The following is a 25957-nucleotide window of genomic DNA, read 5'->3' on the forward strand; positions in this document are numbered from 1 at the left end:
CCCGAGAGTAGTATTGGAGGGACCTGACCATCCGCCCTCTAGAGGCCCCTAGTGCTCCTCACTTCTAGGAATCGCATTGCCTGGGTCGATGTATTCTTTCGAGTTTGATGGCACCCTGGTAGCAATTTTCTGTTGGTGGGCCTTGGATTTATCCATTGACTTCTAACAGATTATTGGCATCAGATGTGGGACGATTTCCCATGAGTAAGGTCACTCTTTCATATGGCTGTTGGCACTTTGCAAGCTCGCTGTTGGCACATGGTTGGCCATGGCCGTCCGTTCATCGCCGTGCAGTTGACGTGGCGTCCCAAGCCCAGATAAGGGTCTTTTCGGGCAATTGCCTTAAGGGAGTGGAAATAAGCGGATATCCATTTGTTGAAACTAGTGACAAAAGCGTTTGGCCTTTCGAGTTTAACGCGACACATCTGTGCCTAGTTGACCTTGGCTTGAAAAACAAAAAATGCAGCATCCCAATGGAGATTCAGCAACATTGCCTTTGGGATTGTCCAATGGCCCAACAGGCCTAGTGGACGATCCAGAGGCCTCTTCACGTTAGAGCCTAGCATCCTTTGCTTCATTACTTGGGGTGCGATTGCGTGGACCATGGCGGGTGTGACTTTTGCTGTATGAGGACGGCATATGCCTCACCTATTTTTAGATTTTAGCTACTATATCTTTCTTGGTCTTGGTCATTTAGTGGACCATAGGGACTAGAGCACGCTAGAGGTCTGAGGTTGGAGCTCATCAATAGCATTTTTGCTTGGTATATTTGGCAAGCTTGATGTAGAGAGGGCATCGATGGCTCTGCCACACCACCCGCGGAAACGATCTACTCTATCTGGATGGACATCATCCACACCTTGTGGGGACAGTGGGAGCTCTTTTTCATAGGCGACTCGTAGAGCGGATGCAACGACGTGCCTTTCGTGCCCAAGGAGCCCGGGCCCCTTTCTCACCAGAGGCGGTGATGGACTGATCTAGCACTACAAGTCTTAGTGGGGCTATTTCTGTCAGAATATGCAGCGGAAATGAAGACAAGATCTGAAAACACCAAGAGCAAGTGCACAGCAGAAAAACGCAGAACTGAGAGAGAGAGAGAGAGAGAGAGAGAGAGAGAGAGAGAGAGAGAGAAGGAGAGAGAGAGAAGTGTATAACTCTGCTATATACACAAGAAAATCCCGAAATACAATATGTAGAGTGTGGGGGGCAAGAAGCCATTATATATGGCCCCATGCTGCTGGTCAGCCAGCAATAAACAGCTGACAGGAGCAATAAATGCCCACGACCAGCACAGGGTGCAGTCGGCCAGCAATACAAGGGCAGTCGGCTGGGTGCTGGACAGCAGTCGGGAGAGAATCCACCAATCGCCAGCACACAGAGGTAGCTGACAGCCCTCCCACACCCATAATGAAATGGAAAAATATGGAAAGTGGGGAAAAATGAGAAAACACCTAAATTGGGCGGCACACCCACAACAGAGGCCCTGGTGTAAATATACAGACAGCTCCTGGATGTGGAACCAACCCCAGTGAGCTGGAGTGCCGCCGGAGCATAGCCTGAGGTAGAGACTTCGTGAAGAGGTCTGCCGTATTGTCCTCTGTCGAACAATAAAGAAGCAAGATGTCACCAGCCAAGATCTTCTCACGAACAAAGTGATATTGTATCTCTATGTGCTTGGTCCGGGCATGGAAGACCGGGTTCCGAGCAATAGCTGTACAGCTTTGATTATCGCATTGGATAACGGTGGGCTCCTTCTGTGGAAACCCAATCTTGCCAAGCAACCTCCGCAACCACACAACCTCGCAAGCAGCACCACAAGCAGCCCGGTACTCCGCCTTTGTCGATGACAAGGCAATAGTTGGCTGCCTCTTATTGCTCCATGAAACCGCTCCTAAGCCGAGGGAAAAACTGTAGCTTGATGTGGATCTCCTCGTGTCTGGATCTCCTCCCCAATCTGAGTCACTCCAACCTTGGAGTTTGACTCCATCCTTCAATCCCCCTCCTGTGTAAAAGAGTCCAAGATCCTTCGTACCCTACAGATACCGCAAGATCCGCAATCCTATTTAAGACCATACAAGGCCTTCCGTAACCTGTAAACCATCCCGTGTGATCATGGAACCTCAAAGCTTGGAGGCTACTCAACATACACCTCCTCCTACAGGTCACCATTAAGGAACGCAGATTTAACATTCATCTGATATACGGGCCACCACTGAGAAGAAGCAAGGGCAAGAATGGTCCGAATCGTGGTCATCCTCGTTGTCGGTGCAAGGTACCCTCATAGTCGATGCCAGGTCGCTGAGCATAACCCTTAGCCATAAGTCTGGCTTTGTTTTTGTCCACCGACCCATCTGACGTATACTTGGTCTTAAAGACCCACTTGACACCAATGACCGTTTCGACGACCTCGGTACCAACTCCCAAGTGTTATTCTTCTCAATGGCATCCAATTCCACCCGCATGGCTTTCCTCCAAGTATCCTGTGCAAGGGCTTCCTTGACGGAAGTGGGCTCTTTGTCCCGCATGATATGAGACATCAAAGCATAGTTTACTTGTAAAAGCTTCGTTGAATGCGATCTTCATGTCCGTTCTCTGTGGTCCATTCGGAGGGAAGCTCCGTGACACCTGACTCCCGAAGGGTGTCCACCAACCACCTAGGTACTCGAACAGAACGCGGAGTCTCTTGCTGTTGCGGGGGCTCATCTCCAACTGTGGGCTCAACCTCCTGAACTGATTGAGGTTGTCGAGCTGGAACAATCGATTGGGAATCATCATCAGAATCCTCTGGGTCTCCAAGAAGTGGCGGCTCATCAACAGTGGCAATCGGAACATGCTCATCAAAAACCATATCCCTGTTGACAACAACCTCGTTCCTCTTTGGATCATATAACCGTATCCCTTGGAAAGAGAGTTATATCCCACAAAGACAAGCTTTTGGGACTTTGAGTCGAGCTTCCCTCTCTGCTTCTTTGGAATGTGAACATATGCATCGCTCCCAAACACATGGAAATGGGAGACATTAGGTTTCCTTAGGTTTCCTGCCAAAATATGCCTCAAAGGGAGTCATGTTCGGTACTGAAGTAGTCGGAGACTGGTTGAGGATATGGACAGCCGTAGCCACAGCCTCTCCCCAAAGTGGATGAGGAAGATCACGATGCTCTAGCATCGTCCTCGCCATCTCCACCAGAGTCCTGTTCTTACGTTCAACTACACCATTCTCTTACGACGATCTTGTATTGGCCAGCTCCCTCTTGATGCCATGTTCCACACAAAATCTCACGAAAGCATTGGAAGAAAATTCACCTCCTTTGTCAGTCCAAAGAGTCTTCACCTGCAAGCTAGACTCTTTCTCCACCATTACATGCCACTCCTTGAATTGAGCAAAAGCTTGGTCCTTCTGTGAAAGGAAATAAACCCATGTGAATCTGGAACAATCATCAACAAGCAGCATGAAGTACAAAGAACCTCCCAAGGATGCTGTCTGCATAGGTCCACACAAGTCAGTGTGTACCAACTCCAAAGGTTTCGAAGCCCGCCCGGAAGCTTGCTTCGGAAAAGATTCCCTGTGCTGTTTACCACGAATGCAAGAATTGCAGCGTCCTTGCCTACTGTCAACATCTGGCAAGCCAACCACCATCTGGTCCCGGAAAGCTCGCCTCAGCGCATCCACATTCAAGTGGCCAAACCGAAAGTGCCACAAGTCACCAACCTGAGAACCTGTCAAAGAGGAGAGTGTGGAGAGTTTGTATATACCATTCTCTACGCCGCCTTCCCAAACAACCTTGTTAGTCTCGCGGTCCCGTAGAGCAACAGAATGCTCCTCAAACTCCACCCGGAAGCCAGTCTTGCACACCTCATGCACTGACAACAGATGAAAACCAAGTGCGGGGACATAAAGAACACGAGAGCAATGCTTCCCCCCTCTGCCATCGAGAATGATCTCCATCCGGCCCTCACTGTGTATCGGTATGGTGGAATTGCCGCCAATGAAAATGCGACCTGACTGCCGTTTAAGATCTTGAAAGAAGTCACGGGAGGGAGTCATGTGCCTGGAAGCACCACTATTAAGAATCCATTCCTGAGTATCCTTTGCGGTGAAGCCAACTGCCTCCTCGCTCAAAGAAGATGAAGCATCTGTGTCCATCATCTCTAAGTGCACAAAGGCTGGAGTCTTTGCAGCTGAAGCTGAAGAATCAACACTCTTCCCAGTCCGCTTGGGACACTTCCTCCAATAGTGGCCTTTCTCGCCACAATCATTACAAGTCCTCTCGGCCTTCAGTTTCTCTCGGTCTGAATCAGGCTTCTTCTCAGAAGACTTCTCCGATGAAGCCTTCCCTTTGCCCTTGTTTTTATTACGGCCTTTCGACCATTGGCCAGTTAAGGTCTCAGAACCTCCGCCTTGTGGAGGGTTCGTGAATCCCTCTTCTTGGTCCAAGACCATGGGCACAAACTCCTCTCATGTGATGGTGCTGAGCTTGCCACTAGTAATCAACGAAGAGTAAGAGGCTGAGTACTGAGAGGGCAAATGTGATAGCAACGTTATGGCCATATTCTCTGACGATATCTCTTTCCCTGCTTGGAGAACTTCCTGCTGAAGAGCCTGCAGCTTGTTGATGTGCTCCTGCATCGTCATCGACGACTTTGCAGGATTCATCACCTGCATTTGAACTTCCAAGGAGATTAGGTGATACCCTGTTGTAGAGAGAAGCCAAATGCTGCCAAATACCTTTGGCTAGCGTCATATGCTTTATATGATTGATTACCTGTGGTGTGCAATTGAGGAAGATGAAAGAACGTGTTGGGGTAAAGGCATAATGCCCACCCTTATAGTGTGTACAAGCCCATAAGTTATAGTACATAGTACACTTAGTACTTTTAATGTACTAAGTGCACTATGTGTACTAGTGCAATATACATGTGTGATAGGGGAGTCACACACTCACATTCCCATGAGTTGACTTATCCCCACAACTCTCTCTCTCTCTCTCCCCCTTGCTTCTCTGTGTATGTCTCCCACATGAATGAACTCTAACCCTAATTCTTCTCTCTCCCATTCAACTGGTATCAGAGCTTAGGTTGCTATTTTGATCCTCTTCCTTCTCCCTAGAGTCGTCAATTTTTTGCTGCCCTGCACTGGAGGTGTGTGAAGCAAAGGCTACAGAGGTGAAACCTGCTGTTGGCTAACCTTGGGCGTTGCAGGCAGCAAGTCGTTGGTCGACGGCGGCAGGCTACTAGGCGTAAGGCTCTGTAAACGCCTGGCCACAAGGCATAAGACATGCTGGGCGTTTGACGGCGTAAAACCACCGGGCGTCAATACAACAAGCGTTGGTCGCTAATCGCATAGCGAGCCACTAGGCGTAGCGAAGGTGAGACAGGCTGTGGACACGTAACCCAAACGAACCTGGCGGAAGGTGCAGGCTGGCGAGCGTTAGCCACTGAAGGAGGCCAGCGCATTCAAGCGCACCCACAAGGCGTCAACAAACGGGCGGCGCTCAGCTCCACGTCAACTGCAGCAGCAGGCGCATCAGCTTGATTGGAGCAGCCATCAAATCTGCAGCAAGGATCACCTCCAAGAACCTGCACAACAGCTCCTTCAATTGCCCATTTCTGCAAAAGCAGCAGCAGCATCATCAACCCTTTTTTCTGCAACAAAAAATCAAAAATTACAAGGTATTCTGCTTCAATTTTTCTTTGGGATTTGCAATTGAGCAAGTACAATCATCAATTGAACAAGTACAGGTGCCGAATTGCTCAATTTTGAGCAAAATTGGCAAAATTGGGTGACATTGGTCACAATCATGATCAATTTGCAGAAAATTGGATGTCGAAATTTGGGGCTTTTGATGTAATTGTGCAATTAAACATTCATACATGCTGTATGATGTGAGAAATCGCACATTTGGGCAAAATTGCAACAAATTGCAATGCAAATCAAGGGGCTTTTGTGCCGATTTGGTTGATTTGCATGCAGGCACTCGCAGTTGATGCTTTGGGCAATGTGTTGATGCCTGTCAAGCACTCAATGTGCCTGTAAATCAAGGGGCTTTCATGTATTGGATGTATATGTGGCAAGGGGGAAGCATCCTGAACACTCTGGATGCCTTCATGTGCGTCAATGTACCATGTATGATCAGAAATTGATCTCAAGCAAGGGGCTTTTCAAGATTTTATGCTTGTTGAGCTTGGCAAAGCAGCAGGCAAGACTTTTATGCCTTGAATCCTCAGAAATCAGCTTGCAGTCAAGGGGCTTTTGCCCAATTTCTGTTCGGGACTGTTGTATGCAGTGTTCGGGACTGTAAAAGTCTGATTTTCAGTCATTTGGACAGCCAGGAGAGCATTTATTGCTACTGTACCTGTTGGTACAGATTTGGCACAGCTTTGTGCAAGTTTTGGCATGGCTGTACACTGATTTGAGTGAGGAAAAGGTTCAATTTCAGCTGCTGTACTTGCCGGTGCAGGTTTGGTACATCACAGGTGAGCACTTAGTATTGCTGTACAGTACTTTGGAAGGGCAACAGAGCACATTTAAGGTGCTGTCCTAAATCTGCAGCAACCAGATTTTGGTGATTTCATCACATAAAGTGGGAGAAAAGTTGCATTTGTGCTTCCGCAGTGGGAGATAAAGCTTGGGAGAATAACTGTGAGCACTTTGTGTGCTTTTGGTGCAGTGTTTGCACATTTTGCAGGGAGTCAGGCATTATGCTATGGCAACCACAGGTGAGAGCTCTTCATTGCTTCACATCAAGAAGCTTGAAGGCTCACATAACTATGATATTTGGCAAACCCAGTGCTACAATGTGTTGCTCCAGAAGAAGCAGCACAAGCCTATCAAAGAAAGGGGTGTAATGCCCGCTTCTCTTACTGCTGAAGAGTGGGAAGATATGGATGAGCTGGCAAGATCTACTATCATGTTATCTGTGTCAGACTCTTTACTTTTCAGCATTCGTGAAGAGAAGACAGCTTGGGGAATGTGGCAGAGATTGCAGGACTTGTATGGCCAGCAAAGTGCCTCAAGCAAAGTGTATTGGTTGAAGAAACTCATAGGTCTTCAGATGAAGGAAGGGGCATCTATGGCACCCCATTTAAATGAGTTTAATGGTATTGTCAGCCAAGTTATTAATCAAAAGTTGGCAATGGACGATGAGTTCAAAGCCACCTTTCTTTTATGCACTTTGCCAGAGAGTTGGGACACATTCAGGACCGCCACTAGCAATTCGAATGCTATGCTGTCATATGCAGATGTTGAGGGTGCTCTTCTTCAAGAAGAGATGAACAGGAAAAACAACTCTGTTGGAAAGTCCAATGCAATGAATGCACGTGGGAGATCCCAGCAAAGGGGTAAAAGCCAAGAACGGGGAAGGAGCAAGTCTCGCTCCAAAAAGGACTTGGAATGCCATTATTGTGGCAAGAAGGGACACATCAAAAAGCAATGCTACAAATGGAAAAATGATCAAAAGGGAAAAGGCAAAGACAAAGACAAAGATAAAGCCAAAGATGTAAAGCCAAAGGGCAAAAGTGGAGTCAAGATTGAAGAAATCAATGTGTCACATGCAGGTGACAGTGAGGATGAGGTCCTATTTACGTCTTCACTTGATGCCCATTCACTTCTTACAGGTGGTCATGGTATGCACTCATGGATCATTGATTCAGGTGCCTCCTTTCATGTCACAGGTTGCAGAGACTTGTTTGTCAGGTATACTGCTGGCAATGAAGGAGTGGTTTATTTGGGTGATAACCATGCATGCAAGATTCTTGGCAGAGGTGATGTGAGGCTTGTATTTTCAGATGGCTCACAGCTTATGCTCCATGATGTCAGGCATGTGCCTGAGATCAAGAAGAACCTGCTTTCTACTGGACAGCTTGATGATGCTGATTATGTTACCACATTTGGTCGTGGAAAGTGGAAGATTAGTAAGGGCTCACTGGTTGTTGCCAGAGGCTCTAAGGTGGACACTCTTTACTTCATGCATGCAGGTGTTTGTCACCATGCTAATGTAAATGCAACCGAGCTACCGGAAATCTCTATGTGGCATAGCCGGTTGGGACACATGAGTGTCAAAGGAATGGAGCAATTGTCTCATTTGGGTTACTTGCCTTCTCTAAAGTTTTCAAGTTTTCAGTTTTGTGATCATTGTATATATGGTAGGCAACTACAGTGCCCCCACAAGAAAGCTCTTGGACAGAAAGATGCTCAGTTAGAGCTTGTGCATACAGATGTATGTGAGATGCCTCAGCTTTCTTTGGGAGGGGCAAAATATTTTGTGTCTTTCATAGATGATGCCACACGCAAGGTGTGGGTTTATCCTCTTCGTTTGAAGAGTGATACATTCTCAGTGTTTCAGAAGTTTGTTGCTCATGTTGAGAATCAAACTGGCAAAACATTGAAGGCTTTGCGTTCCGACAATGGTGGAGAGTATATGTCCAAACAGTTTCAGGACTTTTGTGATGCCGAAGGCATCAAGAGGGAGCTCTCTACTCCTTATGATCCTCCACAAAACGGGACAGTAGAGAGGATGAACAGGACCATTCAGGAGAAGGTCCGTTCTATGTTGTCACATGCTGTGTTACCTCATGGTTTTTGGGCTGAAGCTGTTATGACAGCCGTTCACCTTATAAACAGGTCACCTAACACGAGGCTTGGTGGGAAAGCGCCAGAAGAAGTATGGACAGGGAAGCCTCCGTCATACAAGCACTTGAGAGTGTTTGGTTGCGTTGCGTACGGTGCACATACGCAGGGAAATGCGCACCAAACTTGATCCTAAGTCTCGCAAATGCATATTCCTAGGATATGGTGACAGAGGTGAAATGGGGTATAGACTTTGGGATCCCGTGAATAGAAAGATTATACGCAGCAATGATGTCAGTTTTGATGAAACATGCATGTATAAGGAGCCTGCGAGGCAACAGGAGCCTGGCAGAGTCATCTTTGATGATGATGGACATCATGGACAACAACAAAGGGCTGTAAATCAGCCATTACAGCAGGAAAACCAGCCCTTAAATGGTGCTGAAAATGGTCCAAATGGACAGCTAGACATGGCAGTAGATATCCCTATGGATATACCACAGTTAGAGGAGATACCGGGCATGATTTTTCAGCCTTATGGCATGGAACAGGAGCCACCAATGGGTGATATGCAGGCTGGATAGCAACCTGCAAATGATGGTCATTGGGTACGGAGGTCCACAAGACCCTCCAGAGCCCCTGACAGGTTTGATATGATTAGAATGACCACTAATTGGATCATTATCCAATTATGGATTGATTCATAATTTCTCTATGAAATAAATATCATAAAAGCATTTCAGGGGTTGACTACTTGATGCTTACTGACTGTGGGGAGCCCTCATGTTATAAGGAGGCTTTACAGAGGGCAGACAAGGCTCTATGGGAGCGTGCTATGAAGTCAGAGATGGATTCTCTGCACAAAAATGGAACATGGAAGTTGGTGCATTTACCTGCAGGCAAGAAGGTTTTGCCATGCAAATGGGTTTACAGGCTCAAAGTTGCACCTGATGCAAAGCCAAGGTACAAAGCCAGGTTAGTGGCTAAGGGCTTCAAGCAGGAATATGGTGTCGACTTTGAGGAGATCTTCTCTCCAGTATGACCACACTTAGAGCTGTGTTAGCTTTGGTTGCGCATGATGATCTGGACTTGATTCAGATGGATGTGAAGACTGCTTTTCTTCACGGTGATCTCCATGAGGAGAGATATATGCAACAGCCAGAGGGTTATGCAGTAAGTGGAAAGGAGAAGCTTGTATGCAAGCTGAAAAAGAGTCTTTATGGGCTCAAACAAGCACCAAGGGAATGGTATCATAAATTTGATACATTCATGAAATTCCAGAAATTCAGGAGAAGTGACATAGATCACTGCTTATACACCAAGAAAGCTTTGGATGGTAGTCTATTGATCCTCATCTTGTATGTTGATGATATGTTGATTGCCGGGAAATCTCGTAAAGAGATGGATGCCTTGAAGCAGAGGCTGCATCAAACCTTTGATATGAAGGATTTAGGTGATGCAAATCACATTTTGGGTATGCGGATACTTCGGGACAGAAATCAGCATGTGTTGTATTTGTCTCAGAAGGAATACATTGGCAAAGTTTTGCAGAGGTTCAATATGGACAGGGGGAAGAAGACTAGTACTCCTTTGCCTCCATATGTGAAACTCAGTGCTATGGACAGCCCACAGTCAGATAGTGGCAGGGCTGATATGGCCAAGATTCCGTATGCTTCAGCTTGTGGCAGTCTCATGTATGCCATGGTTGCTACTAGGCCGGACATTGCATTTGCAGTGGGAGTGGTTTCTAGATACATGGCCAACCCTGGCAAGAAGCATTGGGAAGCGGTGAAAGGTGTCATGAGATACCTGAAGGGCACACAGGATATGTGCATTTGTTTTGGCAAACAAGATGCATTAGTGCATGGTTACACGGATTCGGATTATGCTGGACATCCAGATAACCGGAAGTCTACTACCGGTTATGTGTTTACATTCACAGGAGGTGCTGTGTCATGGATATCCAGGATGCAGAAGTGCACTGCCTTATCTACTACAGAGGCCGAGTATATTGCAGCCACAGAGGCTTGCAAGGAGGCATTATGGCTATCTCGGTTAGTGGTTGATTTGGGTTATACAGGTGATATTCCATTGTTGCATTGTGACAGTCAGAGTGCCATCCAGTTGGCAAAGAACCCTGTCTTTCATGCAAAGACGAAGCATGTGGATGTGAAGTATCACTTCATTAGAGAGGTGATAGAGAACAAGCAAATTCAGCTTATTAAGATTCATACGGATGACAACCCGGCTGATCTGTTGACAAAGAGTTTGCCTCCGGAGCGGTTTGCTCATTACAGACACTTGATGGGCATTGGATGAGGCCAGTTTCAGCCTTAATATGGCCTTGTATATTATCATGTACATGCTGATTTTTCTTTTCCTTTACTTAAGGGCACTTTGCCTTTAAGTGGGAGGTTGTTGGGGTTAAAGGCATAATGCCCACCCTTATAGTGTGTACAAGCCCATAAGTTATAGTACATAGTACACTTAGTACTTTTAATGTACTAAGTGCACTATGTGTACTAGTGCAATATACATGTGTGATAGGGGAGTCACACACTCACATTCCCATGAGTTGACTTATCCCCACAACTCTCTCTCTCTCTCTCTCTCTCTCTCTCTCTCTCCCTTCCTTCTCTGTGTATGTCTCCCACATGAATGAACTCTAACCCTAATTCTTCTCTCTCCCATTCAGAACGGACTCTGGCATTGACACGATCCCTGCATGTGCCTCTCGTTCCTTCCAAATAGAGGGTAACTCCCCTTCCTCTAACTCCGGCCGTGAACCCCAACCACAATGGAATCAGCCAAGTCATAAGACTCCAAAACAGATTCCATCATTACCTTCCATATGCCATAGTTGTTTCCGTCCAACTGACGGTCCATCGGCAACGTGGGGAGTGTCGGGATCTTCACGTGCTTCTCTGCCATCTCAAGTAAATTTGTCATTGCGGGGGTGTAACTGAAAAGGGAGGGTGGGTGGGAAAAAATGAAGAACTAAACTTGCAAGTGGATGTCTAGCAACACGGCCCACCTTTCGCTTGCTTCTCCTCTTCCCGTACGGCCCAAAACAGTCCTCCAATCAGCACTACAAACAGCTCTGATACCATGTCAGAATATGTAGCGGAAATGAAGACAAGATCTGAAAACACCAAGAGCAAGTGCACAACAGAAAAACGCAGAATTTAGAGAGAGAGAGAAGTGTATAACTCTGCTATATACACAAGAAAATCCCGAAATACAATATGTAGAGTGTGGGGGGCAAGGGGCCATTATATATGGCCCCATGCTGCTGGTTGGCCAGCAATAAACAGCTGACAGGAGCAATAAATGCCTACAACCAGCACAGGGTGCAGTCGGCCAGCACACAGAGATAGCCGACAACCTTCCCACACCCAGAATGAAATGGAAAAATATGGAAAGTGGGGAAAATTGAGAAAACACCTAAATCGGGCGGGCACACCCACAATAGAGGCCCTGGTGTAAATATACAGACAGGAGATGACTGCTAACAAATTCACCCTGGTCCTCTGTCGTAGCCTCCCCTAAAGAGTGGCTAGCCGGAGAGGATTGCAAAAACTCCTTTTAATGGCAACTGTGAAGACTCTCTCTCCGGAAACTTCCTCTGTTTGAGTATGTGGCATGATGCAATGACGCACCCTAGGGTTTTCCCAACCCCAAAAATGAAAGAAAGCTGAGACGTGCAAACATGGATCTCCTTCACACACATCCTCCGCTTCTGAAGAAGCTGCCTCCTTGGACTCTCTCTCCGGAAACTTCCTCTGTTTGAGTATGTGGCATAATGCAATGACGCACCCTAGGGTTTTCCCAACCCCACAAATGAAAGAAAGCTAAGACGTGCAAACATGGATCTCCTTCACACACATCCTCCGGTTCTGAAGAAGCTGCCTCCTTGGACTGTTGCTCCAAATCTAGAATATCCTCCCGTCCAAGATCTGGCAAAACTGCCTCGTATCTTACTGCGTTTGACATGAGATCCTTTGTGGGTACATGCCAGGCATACTCCACCCACATAGACAAGTTTTTTGACCTCTTGGCGGATCTCACCGATCTGCTAAAGGGTGTCAAGAATAGAAGGCAGTAGATTCGAATGATTCCACGAGCGGCGGAGGCATTCAAGAACCTTAAGGTGGCTTTGTCAGAAGCACCTTGTCTAGCGCTTGCCTCGTGGGTCGAGCCAATCCAAGTGATCACCGATGCGAGCAACATTGCAATTGGAGGTGTATTACAACAGAATGGCCATCCAGTAGCTTACATGTCTCATAAGATATTGCCTGTAGAAAGAATTACTCGGTCTATGATCGGGAACTCCTAGTAGTCATTCAAGCCTTGAAACATTGGAAACATTTCTTTTATGGCTGAGAATTTGAGGTTTGCACTGACCATCAGGCATTACGTTGTATTCAGACAATGCCAAGTGCACAGTCGAGTGACCAACAACACTACTGGAGCCAGATCTTCCAGCAATTTGGTGGTATGATCGAGTACCTTCCAGAAAAGGCCAATCTAGTGGCCGATGCTTTGAGCAGGTAGGGACAAGTGACTTTGTTTCTTCAAGACCACTAGACTTGACCTCGCTCATATGGGACTAGATGACATGAAGCACACATACACGGAATCCGAGGAATTTGGTACATAGTGGGAATAGGCATTGGATGCCACAGGACCATGTCACTTTTTGATACGCGATGGTTGGCTTTTCTACAAAGGTCACCTTTGTGTCATGAAGTCATTCAGGACACCTCTTCTCCATGACACCCACGACGCCATCACTAGTGGTCACTGGAAATGAATTCGACTTCGGAGAAGTTAGAAAGGCGGCATTATTGGCCAAGAATGAGGCGGGATGTGTTTGCACATATGCGACAGTGTGACATTTATCTTCACAATAGTGAAAATGTGGAATGGGTTAGTAAATAAAAAGGTGCTAGGTGGTTGTGTTAACTAGAACTTGTTTGTGTGTGAACTAGGACTTAAATAAAGCAGTTCTAGTGTGTGTGAACAACTGCTAGTGTGTAGGTTCATTTATGTGTGGGAACAGCCCCATAGAAGGGTCTTATGTAAGCTATGCTGTGTAAAGGTTACACCTCTTAGGAACAATTGGCATCATCATGCCTTGACATGTGGCATGTGTGGTGGCAACATATGCACAAACTAGGGGGGTCTCTCCTATTAAAAGGACCAATATCATAATACAAATATGCGTACCACGACTTTTGTGTCTTCCTCCTTAATCTCCAAGTAATCCTCTGAATAATCTGCTGATTATCTCGCTGGTTCCTCCCACTTAGTTGTGCTCTTGCTCACTCACAACTGGACCAGCTCTAGCCCATTCTCAGCAAGGGACCAACATAGTGAAGGAGGTGTGAAACTGATGATCTGCTTGGTTCTCATCAATCACTTGATGGTTTGCCTTCAAACTTGAGCTGTGGATAGCTTTTACCACCATGGAACTGTTGGTTTGGTTGCTTGGTGGGACAGGGATGCTTGCCCTGAACTGTGCGCGTGAAACTTTCTGGTGACAGCTCTACTGTTGTACCCGATTGTGCATACCTGATGCTACCGACCTGTGGTGCTGCTGTATGCTGACATCATTGCTGTAGCTGACTGTACCTACCTGTTCACCCCGACTGTACTTGCTGTACAATGCTGTCTCACTGGGCACCAACTGTACATACCTGTTCGCCCTGCCTGACCAGTGGCCTACTGCCTGACGGCCTGTCCTGGTTCTTTGGATCTGGTTGCCTACACAAGGGTGTTACAACTTAAGTGTTGGATGTTTATGTTTTTACCCCATTGGATTAATGGATTTGCACACTGATGCTTTTTCAGTTGCTATGAAAAACTAATGCATAGTAAGATGTTATCAAATTATTGATTGTTAGTATTGCTTTTGTGGCCATTGTAGCTCCAAGAACATGAAAATTTTGAACTTAGGAGAGGTGCAAGGGACCAGTGGAGTTGCAGCTGCTCTTGATGGGTCTGATGATGAGGCAGTTGATCCCCATTTGAATCGGATCAAGAATGCTCGGGAGGGTGGGGTCGGGGGAGATGCAGATAGTGATGAAGAGGTAAGCACAATTTTTTGAGTGCTATTTTTTTTTTGGGTGGTTGGTGTTGAGCTGGAAATTATCTCAAGGACTAAGGTTCCCTCCACTTTATTGCTTTCTTGGCAGGATGAAGATTTTATTGCAGAGAAAGATGATGCAGGCTCACCAACCGATGATTCAGATGAAGAGGGCTCAGATGCCAGCGAGCACGGGGATAATGAGGCAATTAATAATACTTGAATTTGAGATTTTTGCACTTTCTTTTATTGTGTAGTTTGAGTTATGTTTTTTTTAACAAACTGGACTACTTTTATTATGAAAGTCTGCAAAGGAGCCGAAGAAGAAGGAACCTGCTGCTTCAAAGCCTGCAGCGAAGAAAAAGAAGAAAGAAGACGGTGAAGAGGATGGAAAGAAGAAGAAAAGAAGGAAGAAGGACCCAAATGCGCCTAAGAGGGCAATGTCAAGCTTTATGTACTTCTCGCAAGCTGAAAGAGAGGTGACTAATCTGGAAATTGATAGAGAGAGAGAGAGAGAGAGAGAGAGAGAGAGAGAGAGAGAGAGAGAGAGAGAGAATTCTAGTAATGTCTGTGAAAGGCCAAAATGGCCCAAGACCAAATACATAGATGAAGACCATGAAGGGCTTATGCCAAATCTGTGGTCTGAGAAAAGAAACATAAACCCAAACTAAAAAGGAGTCCTTGTGTTCATCTACTATGCCACTAGGAGATGCATCTTAACAGTGCCACATTGAAGGTCGTCGGATGTTGGTGAGACTATATCGACAGCAGGTTCCATTTGATGAGTGGCTAGTTTCATGTTGCGAAAATTTCGAGCTTTTCCATCACAGAAAATAGCTCATCTGCCTTCTTTAAGTGTTGCTTGAACCTTTCAGTCCCTTTTTGCTTCAGTTGTGTTGGGGTGAGCTCATTTGCAATCCATACCTTGGTGGTACCCTTGAGTTTTCTTGATTGTTTAAGAATATCCACCTTGTTGGCTGTACTGCATGGTTGCCAATTATTTCTTCCTTCATTATTGTTGATCCTTTACATTGGATTGCTGGAGTTGAGACAAACTGTCCCATGTATCATTCCCATAATTTCACCATTCTTTTGGTCTCCAACTCAGATTTTGAGGGCCACTGACTCCCTTCGTTTGAGGGCCAATCTTAGAGAGAGAGAGAGAGAGAGAGAGAGAGAGAGAGAGAGAGAGAGAGAGAATGGGCTATGAGATCCAATCATGTTAAATTACCCATCTATACAAGACAATGAGAATGGTAAGTGAAAAGGTCTGGGCTATATACAGATGTCTTTTTCTATGAATACTTTGTAGTGCTGTTAAGCTTGATACAAGTGGCAAATGGCCTTCTCCCTTTGAGAAAAAAACATGAGGGAAGCGTGTGAAAAAAGCAGCAAAAGCTGGGCATACTAAAAAAGTATTTTGCTAAGCCTCTGGCACTCCCATGGAGCATAGCTGACATGTCCCTTTAGACTCAGGAGTCAGATCTACCATGCCATCACCCCGTCTTGCATCATAAATGATGAGAGCTTAGTTGGATTGCAGCTACTGTGCCAATTGTGTACTGTGGCACTAGTTGTGTGTGTATGAGAGAGAGAGATAGAGAGAGAGAGAAAGAGAGGTTTTTGATGTGAAAAAATTGGAAATATAGGTGCTATATGCTTGAACTTGATCAGTCTCCTCTTATGGCTATAACCACAATTATGTTTTTGCAGAGGCTTAAGAAAACAAATCCAGGATTGCAGTTCAAGGATGTTGGAAGAGTCATTGGGGAGAGATGGAAGAAAATGTCAGGTACTGTTTTTCGTAGAAGAGGATATGTCGGTGTGTTTTTTTACTTTGAGGTTTATTTCTAAATTGATTTTCTACTTGAAAATTTTAGTTTGGAATTTTTTAGCATGGGCTTTGAATCATGTGCAGATGATGAGAAAGAACCATACGAAGCTAGTGCAAAGATGGACAGGATGAGATATGCCTCTGAGATGGCTGAATTCAGGAGTGGTAAAGGTGCCGCAGTACCCACTGGAGACGAGTCTTCTGATGAAGATTCAGAGTAGACACGATTGTTGCTGTTTCACTGCTTTCTTGCAGTCCTTTGTGTACACATTCACTTCAGCCTTTTGTATCCATTAACTAAGCATATATTTATCCTAGGCATGTTACCTGCTGACCGCTCGAGAAAGAATTATATATAAGCAGATGCTTGGCCCCACCGAATTGTACAAGTAGCCCAGAAAAGAGTGGATTCAGCAAGCTTGTCTGGTCTTAAGAGGATTTCAAGAGGGAGGTATTCGTCAGACTTGAACCTTGAAATGGGAAAGTTCGCTTTTTTGTGACTTAAAGAAAAATCTTTTTCTTCCATGATGTTGGAGAATCAATAATGAGGGTTTTTTACAGTCCCCTATCCATTGAACAGTGTCCTGCCTGCTTACACAGAAGAATGCGGGATGGGCTTGTGATCTATCCCCTTTTATTGGGTAGGAGTCATATCTGTAAAGACCCCAAGGTTTGAGTGTAGTGGAACATGCACCATGTCAATTTGAGCATGTGGGTAGTTGTGGGTATCAGTGTGTAATTTTAAGTAATTAATGTCTAGAGACCACCTTAACTCAAAAATCTAAGGGCCCTTGCCTGCCCAACTTTGGGAGCCCAAGTACTGGGCAGGCGATATCTATGCTGCTTTAACTAGAGGCTTTACATAATTCAAACATAAGTTTGGCACTGGGAATCCGGATATGTAGATAGAGACTATTTGAATACTTCCTATATTGCAGCAGCTAGATCAGTGTCCATAAATGCTAATCTCGACACACAGGCAGATGAAAGTGTGCAAGTGGATATCTATGCAATCAAATGATGGAGATCCCCCTTTCATCTAATATATCTTAGAGTTTATGCATGTACAAATATTGCTAAAACTTTTTGCATCACATTATACATGTGATTGAAATTTCACAAATCATACATGGTGCAAGTGCATATTCAATTAAGAACTGGACTGCTCTAATGGCTAACAGGTTAGATTTGTACTCGTGTGAGTCCAAAAAACGTGTTCAAAGAACTAAAGCTGAAAACCACCTAGACCGTACAAACTGATCCCTCAAGTGCTTTGCTTCCTTCAAGTGTTAAGCTCTAAACATTGTGGCATGTCTTAAGAACTAAGAGGCAGATAAGGGAGAGATAAGAGCTTGAATTCAGGTGCAAATCTCAAGCAATGTACATTAACATGATGAGAACTTTTGGCTTTAATACAGGCTTGTAGCTAAGTTGTCCTTGGAATGGGGACACTGAACACAAACTATAATGACCAGCTGAGACTGGCTTGTGAGGCCAAGGTTAAAAGACTTGAGGCATTCCACTGATTCAATCATGTGTACGAAAGCTCAGACCCTTACAGGGAACCGGTGATGACAAGAGAGAACGGCGGGTGCTTAATGCTCAGACCTATAAAGGGAACTGGTGATGACAAGAGAGAACGACGAGTGCTTAATGTGTCAATTGGTGAACATGTGTACGTTCTACATGCCTTATGAGGAAGTTATGATTTTGTGAGGATTAAACACCATTCCTTTACATGTAATTGAATAATATATTCACAGTAAAAATTATGGCAAGTAACAGCTACCAACCAAGTACAGACGCTTTAGCTTTGGACACTTTCCAGATCATATGCCTTTTGTAGTGCCTCAAGTCTCTAGTCTTTATGTCATCCAATGTATAATAATGCCATGATGTGCAAAGATGCACACCATCAATTGGGTACTCATCTTGCATTAGCCTTTTTTATTTGGGATTTGATCTTGCCTCTTAACATGCCCATCTTTGCATCTGCTCCATTCAAACCAACAGTGATTGTGGACACAGGCTTGGCTTAACATCATTATCATGTTGATATGTTTCTTTGACTGAAAGGTGGTAAAACTTGGAACAGATGGAAAGGAAAATGTTTAAAGAGATGAAGAGTGGCAAAGAATGTAGGGTGTAGTAGACGAGGGACTAATCGTATTATGCCATGGAAGAGCTCTAGTCAATGCCAATCAAAGGTGGGCAAAGGCATTAAACATAAGAGCACCACCTTGTATGCCACTGTGGATTAGGGTATGTCAACAAATTAATTCATCTTTTTAATTGGCAATTAATGTTTTAGTTTAACATTTGAACGCTCACCCTATACACCTTTTTTTCTCGTTTTTTGTGTAGCATACATCTCTTGCTTATTTTAATCTTAACACAATTCTTGAAGATCATGATACACTAGAGGCCAAGGATGGCAAGAGGGTATATGCATGATGAGATGCCTTAAAATAAGGCCAAGGATGGCAAGAGGGTATATGTATGACGAGGTGCCTTAAAAAATAAGGATTTACAAAGAATAAGATGCTTGACGGTTGTTGTGGACACGTGGATAGATCCCAAGCGTAAAAAAATAGACTTTTTTCCTAACCAATGAAAAAAAAAAGGATGACCTTGAAGTTCAACTGGCTTTTATTGAAAAATTGCATAGATTAGCCGGTTTTATAACTAAAATTCTAAAATTTTGAATCTTTAAATTCAAGGCTAGCCAAAATTACAACTCGTTTTTCTCAGTTTGAGCTCCGAAAATTACACTAAAGGATGATTTAAAAAAAAAACAGTAGTCCTACGTGTGGGGGAGCTTTGTCTTCAGTGAGGGGCTCGTTGTTCTGTTTTGGGTCAAAGAAAAGAGCCCCCCTTCTTAGAAACTAGAACATTTTGAAAAATGTCCCCAACAATGGCTAGTCCCTTCTTAGAAACTAGAACATTTTGAAAAATGTCCCCAACAATGGCTAGTACAATATGGTGTACAATGTGAGGTGCACATGAGTTTTGGATACTCCTTGCTCTTAAGACTTGGAAAAATATCAACATGTAAGAGGTGTGTGGACGAAGGTGCAAGTGAGGAAGATTGCATCAATCCATAGCCTTGTGGATGCGGGGTAGTTGTGGAGGTGATTTGGAGGCAGATGGGTCATATGACTGTGCTTGACTAGCAATTACAAAAGGTTTACTTAAGTGATAATCACACAAGTGCCAAAGCAAGGTTTCACAAAAAACTTACGCAAAGTACTTGATGACATGAACCCCTCTTTTCAGATGGGGGTTCACATCCCCTCTGGTACAACACACACATACACACTATTTAGCTCACCCAAAGAGGAGATTAAATCCCCCATCCTCGCAGTTCAGTGTCATAATTTAGATCATATATGGTCTGCATGCTTGGCTATGACTACCCACTCTCCTTTTCTCTCTATTTCTACCCTGCTCAGTGCTATGCCAGCACTAGAGAGAGAGAGAGCGTGTTAGTACGTTTTTTTTTGTGGGCTTCCCAAAATCTAATTTAGTGTTTTACACTAACCAACTTCGTCAAGCGAGGTGGCTGTAGTTTAGTGGTTAGAATTCCACGTTGTGGCCGTGGAGACCTGGGCTCGAATCCCAGCAGCCACAATTTTCCCTTGTTGCCTTATAATCATCTATAAAAGTGTCATTTCTTTTAAAAATGATAAAACCATCAAAATAAAAATTTATATTCGTAGAATCGCAAAAAAATAACGCACCAAAAAAGAGAGAGTAAAACGAGAAAACCGTTAAAATAAAAATTTATATTCCTAGAATCGACAAAAAAATAACGCACCCAAAAAAGAGAGAGTCAATGTATAATTTTTATACTCTTACAATTGAAAAAAAAAACAAGAGAGTCAATATAGGGGGCCAAAGTGTGAAAATTGAAACCATTAGAATCGAAAAAAAATAACGCACCAATAAAAGAGAGTCAATGTATAATTTTTATAAAACAAGAGAGTCAATATAGATGTTTTTTTTTTTGAAGATTAAATTTTTACATTCTTAGAATTGAAAAAAAAACAAGAAAGTCAATATAGGGGGCCAAAGTGTGAAAATTGATTAATTAGTGAAGGAGATGCTTTTTTTAAAAGATATTTGTAAGGTTTTTAGGATTATTGTAGAAGGTGTTTGTAAGGTTTTTACTCTGGAAGGATAAGAGTCAAATAAGGCACCAAAATCCTTTTTTGGTTGACTTTATTGTTTAATGCCTTGCTACAAAATCAAAACTATATTGAGCAATTATATATATATATGGTTTGACTTGCTCCATTTTCAAGGTTCAAAAATAGAAAAATTGCTTTCAGAGCATGCCATTCTTGATGACAGTGGACGGATCTCTCTTTGGATATGGGTAAAGGAGGGAGGGATGCTAGACTTTTTCTCTTATTTCCTATCGCTCTCTCTTGAGAAGAACAAGTGGGGTTCTTCTTCAAAGGAGTGTGGGGGTGTGTTGGGTGAGGTTTTCACCTTGGGGAACCTAAAGTGTGGGCATTAATTAATTAATTCCATGATAAAAAGTGAGTCACAAAGTTGATTATATTTTTTCATATTCAAAATTATAAATTTTAATGTTTAATCAATTTTAAATATGAAATTAACAAGATTCAAAAATAGCATTATGATATGATAATATAGATCTAAAAAATAGACTAGAGTAGCCATCTTTTAGAAAGGCCTTGAAATATTTGTAAAACCATTAGAAAAAGTGGAGATAGGGGAGCTTTAAGGTGGGGTAAAGGGACCAATCTTAGGTCCCTCTAAAGAAACCCTAGCCATTTAAAGTCAAGACAAAAAATGGTTTTGGCTATCAACCACAAAAATCTCTTTGCCAAGATTGTCTAAGTTGATTTCTGTGATGTTCTTTTATGGACTTCTTGTCTATCATTTCATGAGATTCTTACTTATCATATTTAAAAACTTAAGATGCTAGTACACGTAGTGTAGTCTAAGTTCCAATGGGAGATCATGGCACTTATTTGTCATGAGAGGTGCGTTATAGTAGATAAAACACATCTCTAGGCCAAATCTCCACAAAAAAATAGAAGTAACAAATTGAGGCGGCTTGGTTCACAAAAGAGACAGGCATACAACTAAGGTACTATAGTGAGAGATGCGTTATAAATAAAACACATCTCTAGTCTCCATTAAAAAAATAGAAGTAACAAACTAAGGCTTGGTTCATAAAAGAGACAAGCGTACAACTAAGGAAAGATGAGTGGGTTTGATGTGGTGTCCCTTGGTTTGATGTATGGGACTATGTCCCCTTTTTTTTAAAATAAATTTTTTTAAAGATTATTAATCACCTTCTTTAGCTCACTTAATTGATTCCTTATGAGGTGATTAATAACATTTTTTAAAAGGTTATTTAGCACCTTTTTAGCTAGATTAACCCACCCTTATGAGGCCAAAATGATATCATAAGAGTTCAGTTGGTGTAAGAAGTTCATCACCACAAATGTATGATTATATCAAAACGAAAAGACTTTCATCTTTACTTTTTATAAAACTCGTATTGGCCTTACAAATGTAATGTCTACCATCTTTATAATTAGATCCATTTGTTCCAACATAGGTTTTTCCCATTTTTTCCAACATCTTTTGGTGACCCATTGTGGTGAATTGGAATTATGGCATCAGTCTCATCACTTTCATAGTAATGACCCAGGTAATTCACTTTCATAGTAACGACCCAGGTAACTCACGAAAGTATGAATAAATAAATCAAGGAACACTACCATTTTCCCTTGTTTGGAGTGGAACTTCAATAACAAGCTAAGGTATGTCTCTTTCCTGGTTAGCTCTTGGTTTTGAGCTACCTAAACATCTTTCTATAATGTAGGTGTACTTTGTAGCAACGTCCCTATTAGCATTTTTATTTGTGATGAAAGGAATGACATATGAGTGGCCACATCTTGTGGTCTCTTAGTGGTTTCTTGTTCCACGGTAGGATTTTCATGTAGCAATGTCCCTTGGTTGGAGTGAACCTTCATTAACAAGCTAAGGTATGTCCCTTTCTTGGTTAGTAGCTCTTGGTTCTAAGCTACCTTAACATCTTTCCATTATGTAAGTGTTCTTTGTAGAGAAATATCCCTATTAGCATTTTTATTTGTGATAAAAGGAATGAAATAGAAGTGGCCACATCCCTTGGTCTCTTAGTGGTTTCGTGTTCCATGTTAGGATTTTCATATAGTCTTTCGAAAAAAAGGATCCTACATTCATGCCATGAGATCATCACCTAAGACATTTTTGAGCTAAGCTCTTCCTTCCCTTGCTCAAGGATTGACTCAAGAACATTCAATCCCCTTTCCTTCACAATTTCATTACATGGATATAGTGTATCTATTGCCTTGTTTGCCCTTACTCTTTCCTCACGCTTTTCTTGACACTTTTCACCTAGGGCTTTTGTTAAAGCTTTTGAATTTCATTCTTGGAGTTTGGGTATTCACCAAAGATTGTAGGTTTTTCATTGGAGTTGTAGCAAACTACCATCATTCCTGATAACAAATCATCTTCATTGACCCTATTTCTAAGGTTCCTTTTACCTAAACCATCTTGAGTTTGGACACGATAGTTTTACTCTTGCCCACTTTCTTGATCCAAAAATAACTTTATATGTTTGAAAAAGCATCAAAGATTCTTTAATAGCACCATGGTGAGTTGTGCTATGTATAGTAAAAAAAGCATGCCAACCTTAGTACATCAATTTGATGTGAACTGTACCATGAAATATTAGTCACTTCTTGATAGTTTAATAGCTATTTATTTTTAATGGATAGAGGATAACTAAGAAATTTAAAGTTGTGCCGAACGTCTATACATGCAGTTTATCCAAGAGTTTGGAAGCTAGGCATATAAGAAACTTGAGAAGCTTATAGAGCTGAGTTTAGAAGCTAGGTGTATAAAAAACTTGAGAAGCTCATAGCTTAGCTTGGAAGTTGGGTGTATAAATAATTTAAGAAGCTCATATAGCTGAGTTTGGAAGCTGGATGTATAAGAAAAACTTAGCTTTACTTAAATTGTTTTGGGTTTTGGTTGGTAATTAGTTTGTTATAATTTTAGCCCTTAGTCTTATGTCAAAAATTCCTAGTGTTTTGGCCACCTTACCATGCTTTTACCAAAATCCATCTTGAAGATGATTCACATAGCACAAAGATTTAATAACCACTCATGGTTTTTTAAAGGTGGATTTAATTCTCTATCACTAAAATGTGTCTCTTACATCTTATAATTGATACAAACCTATAGTTGGTTTGTGTGTGTGTGTGTGTGTGTGTGTGTGTGTGTGTGTGTGTGAGAGAGAGAGAGAGAGAGAGAGAGAGAGAGAGAGAGAGAGAGAGAGAGAGAGAGAGAGAGAGAACTCTTCAGAACAACTCAATACTTATGTGTAGAAACAAAAAGATTAAGATTTGAGAGAGAGAGAACTCGTCACTTGATCCTTATGTGTAGAAACAAAAAGACTAAGATTAAGAGATCACATTTAAGTTTTTGCAACTCCCCTAGTTTTTTGGAAAATCAGTGCTCCACCCTTGTCTGACTATCACTATGCACGGGTGGCACGTTGCTAGGAAGGTTGACATAGAATGTTATGGAGCCTGATGTTTCAACAAGGCAATCCTTTGTTGATGGAGCTCAGAACATAGCCACTATCTTTGCTACAAAATGTTATAGTACCTAATGTTTTAACGGGTCACTCCTTTGTTGATAGAGATAGTGGCTCAGAACAGTGCCTTGATGAGGAGTTTGACATGGCCTTGGTATGAGCATCTCAGGGCCTGTTCAGACAACCAATCCAGACTAGTGGGACATCTCAAGAGGAGATTCTCAAGAGGAGAGCACAGATGGTGACCAAGTGGTGGCAATAACAAAAAGCTTCTCACACCCATAGCTCTTAGCAAATCACGCTAGCCCAAGTTGTAGAAGATACTTGTCCTCAAGTGAGTGGGTCATGGGATCAAACCCCACAAGTTACAGTTTGACACTATCTTTTTGCACAAAACACAGAGATGGCCCCTCTATCACGTTGAGAGGTTGAGCCTAGTCACTTTTTCTGTTTGCTAATGTGTATGCTGATGTGGTCGGAACTCAAATCAAGGGACACCACATCAAACCCACTCATCTTTTTTTGTTTGTTGATGTGGCCGTTAGTTGATATTGTCTCCTTACTCCCTATTTCCCCCCTAGTCTCTCTCTACTCTCCCTAGTTTCTCTCTACTCCCCCTATTTTCCCTCTTTTCTCCCTACTTCCACTTTTAGCCCCATCACATAGACTCCCCCCCTTCCCTCAATTTATTACTCTTACATCCTTTTATCACCACATCATTAGCTTAGCTAAAATGTGACCTTAAAAATGATATTTCTAGTACCCCCTCTTCTCAATTTATTACTCTTACATCCTTTTCACTCTCTCTATTACCACATCATTAGCTCGGCTAAAATGTGAACTTAAAAAATGGTATTTTTACTACCCCCTAAAGTTGTATAACTACCCTCCTATACCTACCAATGACTAGAAACAAGTGTTCTTATATCCAAATTCACAATTTGATCTTCCTTAATTTTAAATACCTAGACCACCACATCATCATCATGCCCACCACCAAATAACCTTCAAAAATGACATTTTCATTTCTCTCAAAAACCTTGTAATACCCTTGACAAAAGATTTTCCTTACGAATTGTGAGTAAAATAAACTTTTTTATCTCCAAATCATAAAAAATTAGGTTTCATATCCTTTTTCAAAAGATCTAGATCACCATATCAACATCTCACCCAAAAAGTGATAGAAAAAATGTTTTTTATAAAAATTTCTTGTAACTACTCCACAAGAAGCCCTCTCGTACCTGCCTATGATCAAAACATGCTTTTTTCTCTCTCTATAATCATAGTTTAGGTTCAATAATTATGCCTTCTCCCCTCTTTCTCTAAGCCTACAACACCCACCTTTCCCTTTCAGTGCTGCAATGGAGTCTCCATATAATATCTCTTTCACCTTTATGCAAAAAAGCTCCATGGATATGAGCTAAGCTGTGTAACAATACCTATTCATCTCCATCTCCACTCCTCTTCTCTTGTTAACTTCCACAATCTTTTGCTATGTTCATCTCTCCTACATTGCCCTCCTTGTCTTTGGCTCTTCTAGTTTGTTTCTTTTGCTCTCATCTAAAAAAATGGCATTAAAACATGGAACCCTTTGGAGACATTACAAATTGTAAGAGGAAAGTTAATCTACACTTTTTAGTTAATGAAAAGTATGCCACACGTAGGGGTGCATACCACAAGTCGGGCATGGATGAAAAAATGGTTTCTTCCTATTGAAGACATGTAATAATAATATTGATTTGTGGGTGGATAGTTATCTATATCTAGAAGATCCATTAACCCTCCTTTTTGAAGTTTATCATCATTGATGGGGTATTCCGGTGTGAAGATGAGCATAGGTTA

General features: G+C 42.8%; 1 protein-coding gene and 1 non-coding gene across 3 annotated transcripts in view; both read left to right on the forward strand.

Moving 5' to 3' along the window:
• The window catches only part of LOC147617608 (FACT complex subunit SSRP1-like), a 56550-nt gene extending 38127 nt beyond the window's left edge, over positions 1–18423 (forward strand). The window contains exons 12-17 of one of the 2 annotated variants that reach the window (XR_015262242.1): positions 14496–14658; positions 14764–14859; positions 14960–15133; positions 16368–16446; positions 16573–16939; positions 17907–18423. Coding sequence is in view for 1 of the 2 variants with exons in the window: in XM_086775893.1 (XP_086632019.1) it covers positions 14496–14658; positions 14764–14859; positions 14960–15133; positions 16368–16446; positions 16573–16709 (649 nt within the window). In the remaining variant the exon portion in view is untranslated. Of the gene's footprint in view, positions 1–14495; positions 14659–14763; positions 14860–14959; positions 15134–16367; positions 16447–16572; positions 17012–17906 lie in introns of those variants that run through there. The other variant, XM_086775893.1, reaches the window with a different exon arrangement.
• A 1623-nt stretch (positions 18424–20046) lies between these two features.
• Positions 20047–20118, forward strand: TRNAH-GUG (transfer RNA histidin (anticodon GUG)). Its single transcript has one exon. It is a non-coding gene; the product is annotated as a tRNA-His (tRNA).
• Positions 20119–25957: the final 5839 nt, after the last annotated feature.

This window comes from Cibotium barometz, chromosome 36 (genome assembly GCF_041138505.1).
Source record: "Cibotium barometz isolate CiBa-2024 chromosome 36, ASM4113850v1, whole genome shotgun sequence".
Lineage (NCBI taxonomy): Eukaryota > Viridiplantae > Streptophyta > Polypodiopsida > Cyatheales > Cibotiaceae > Cibotium > Cibotium barometz.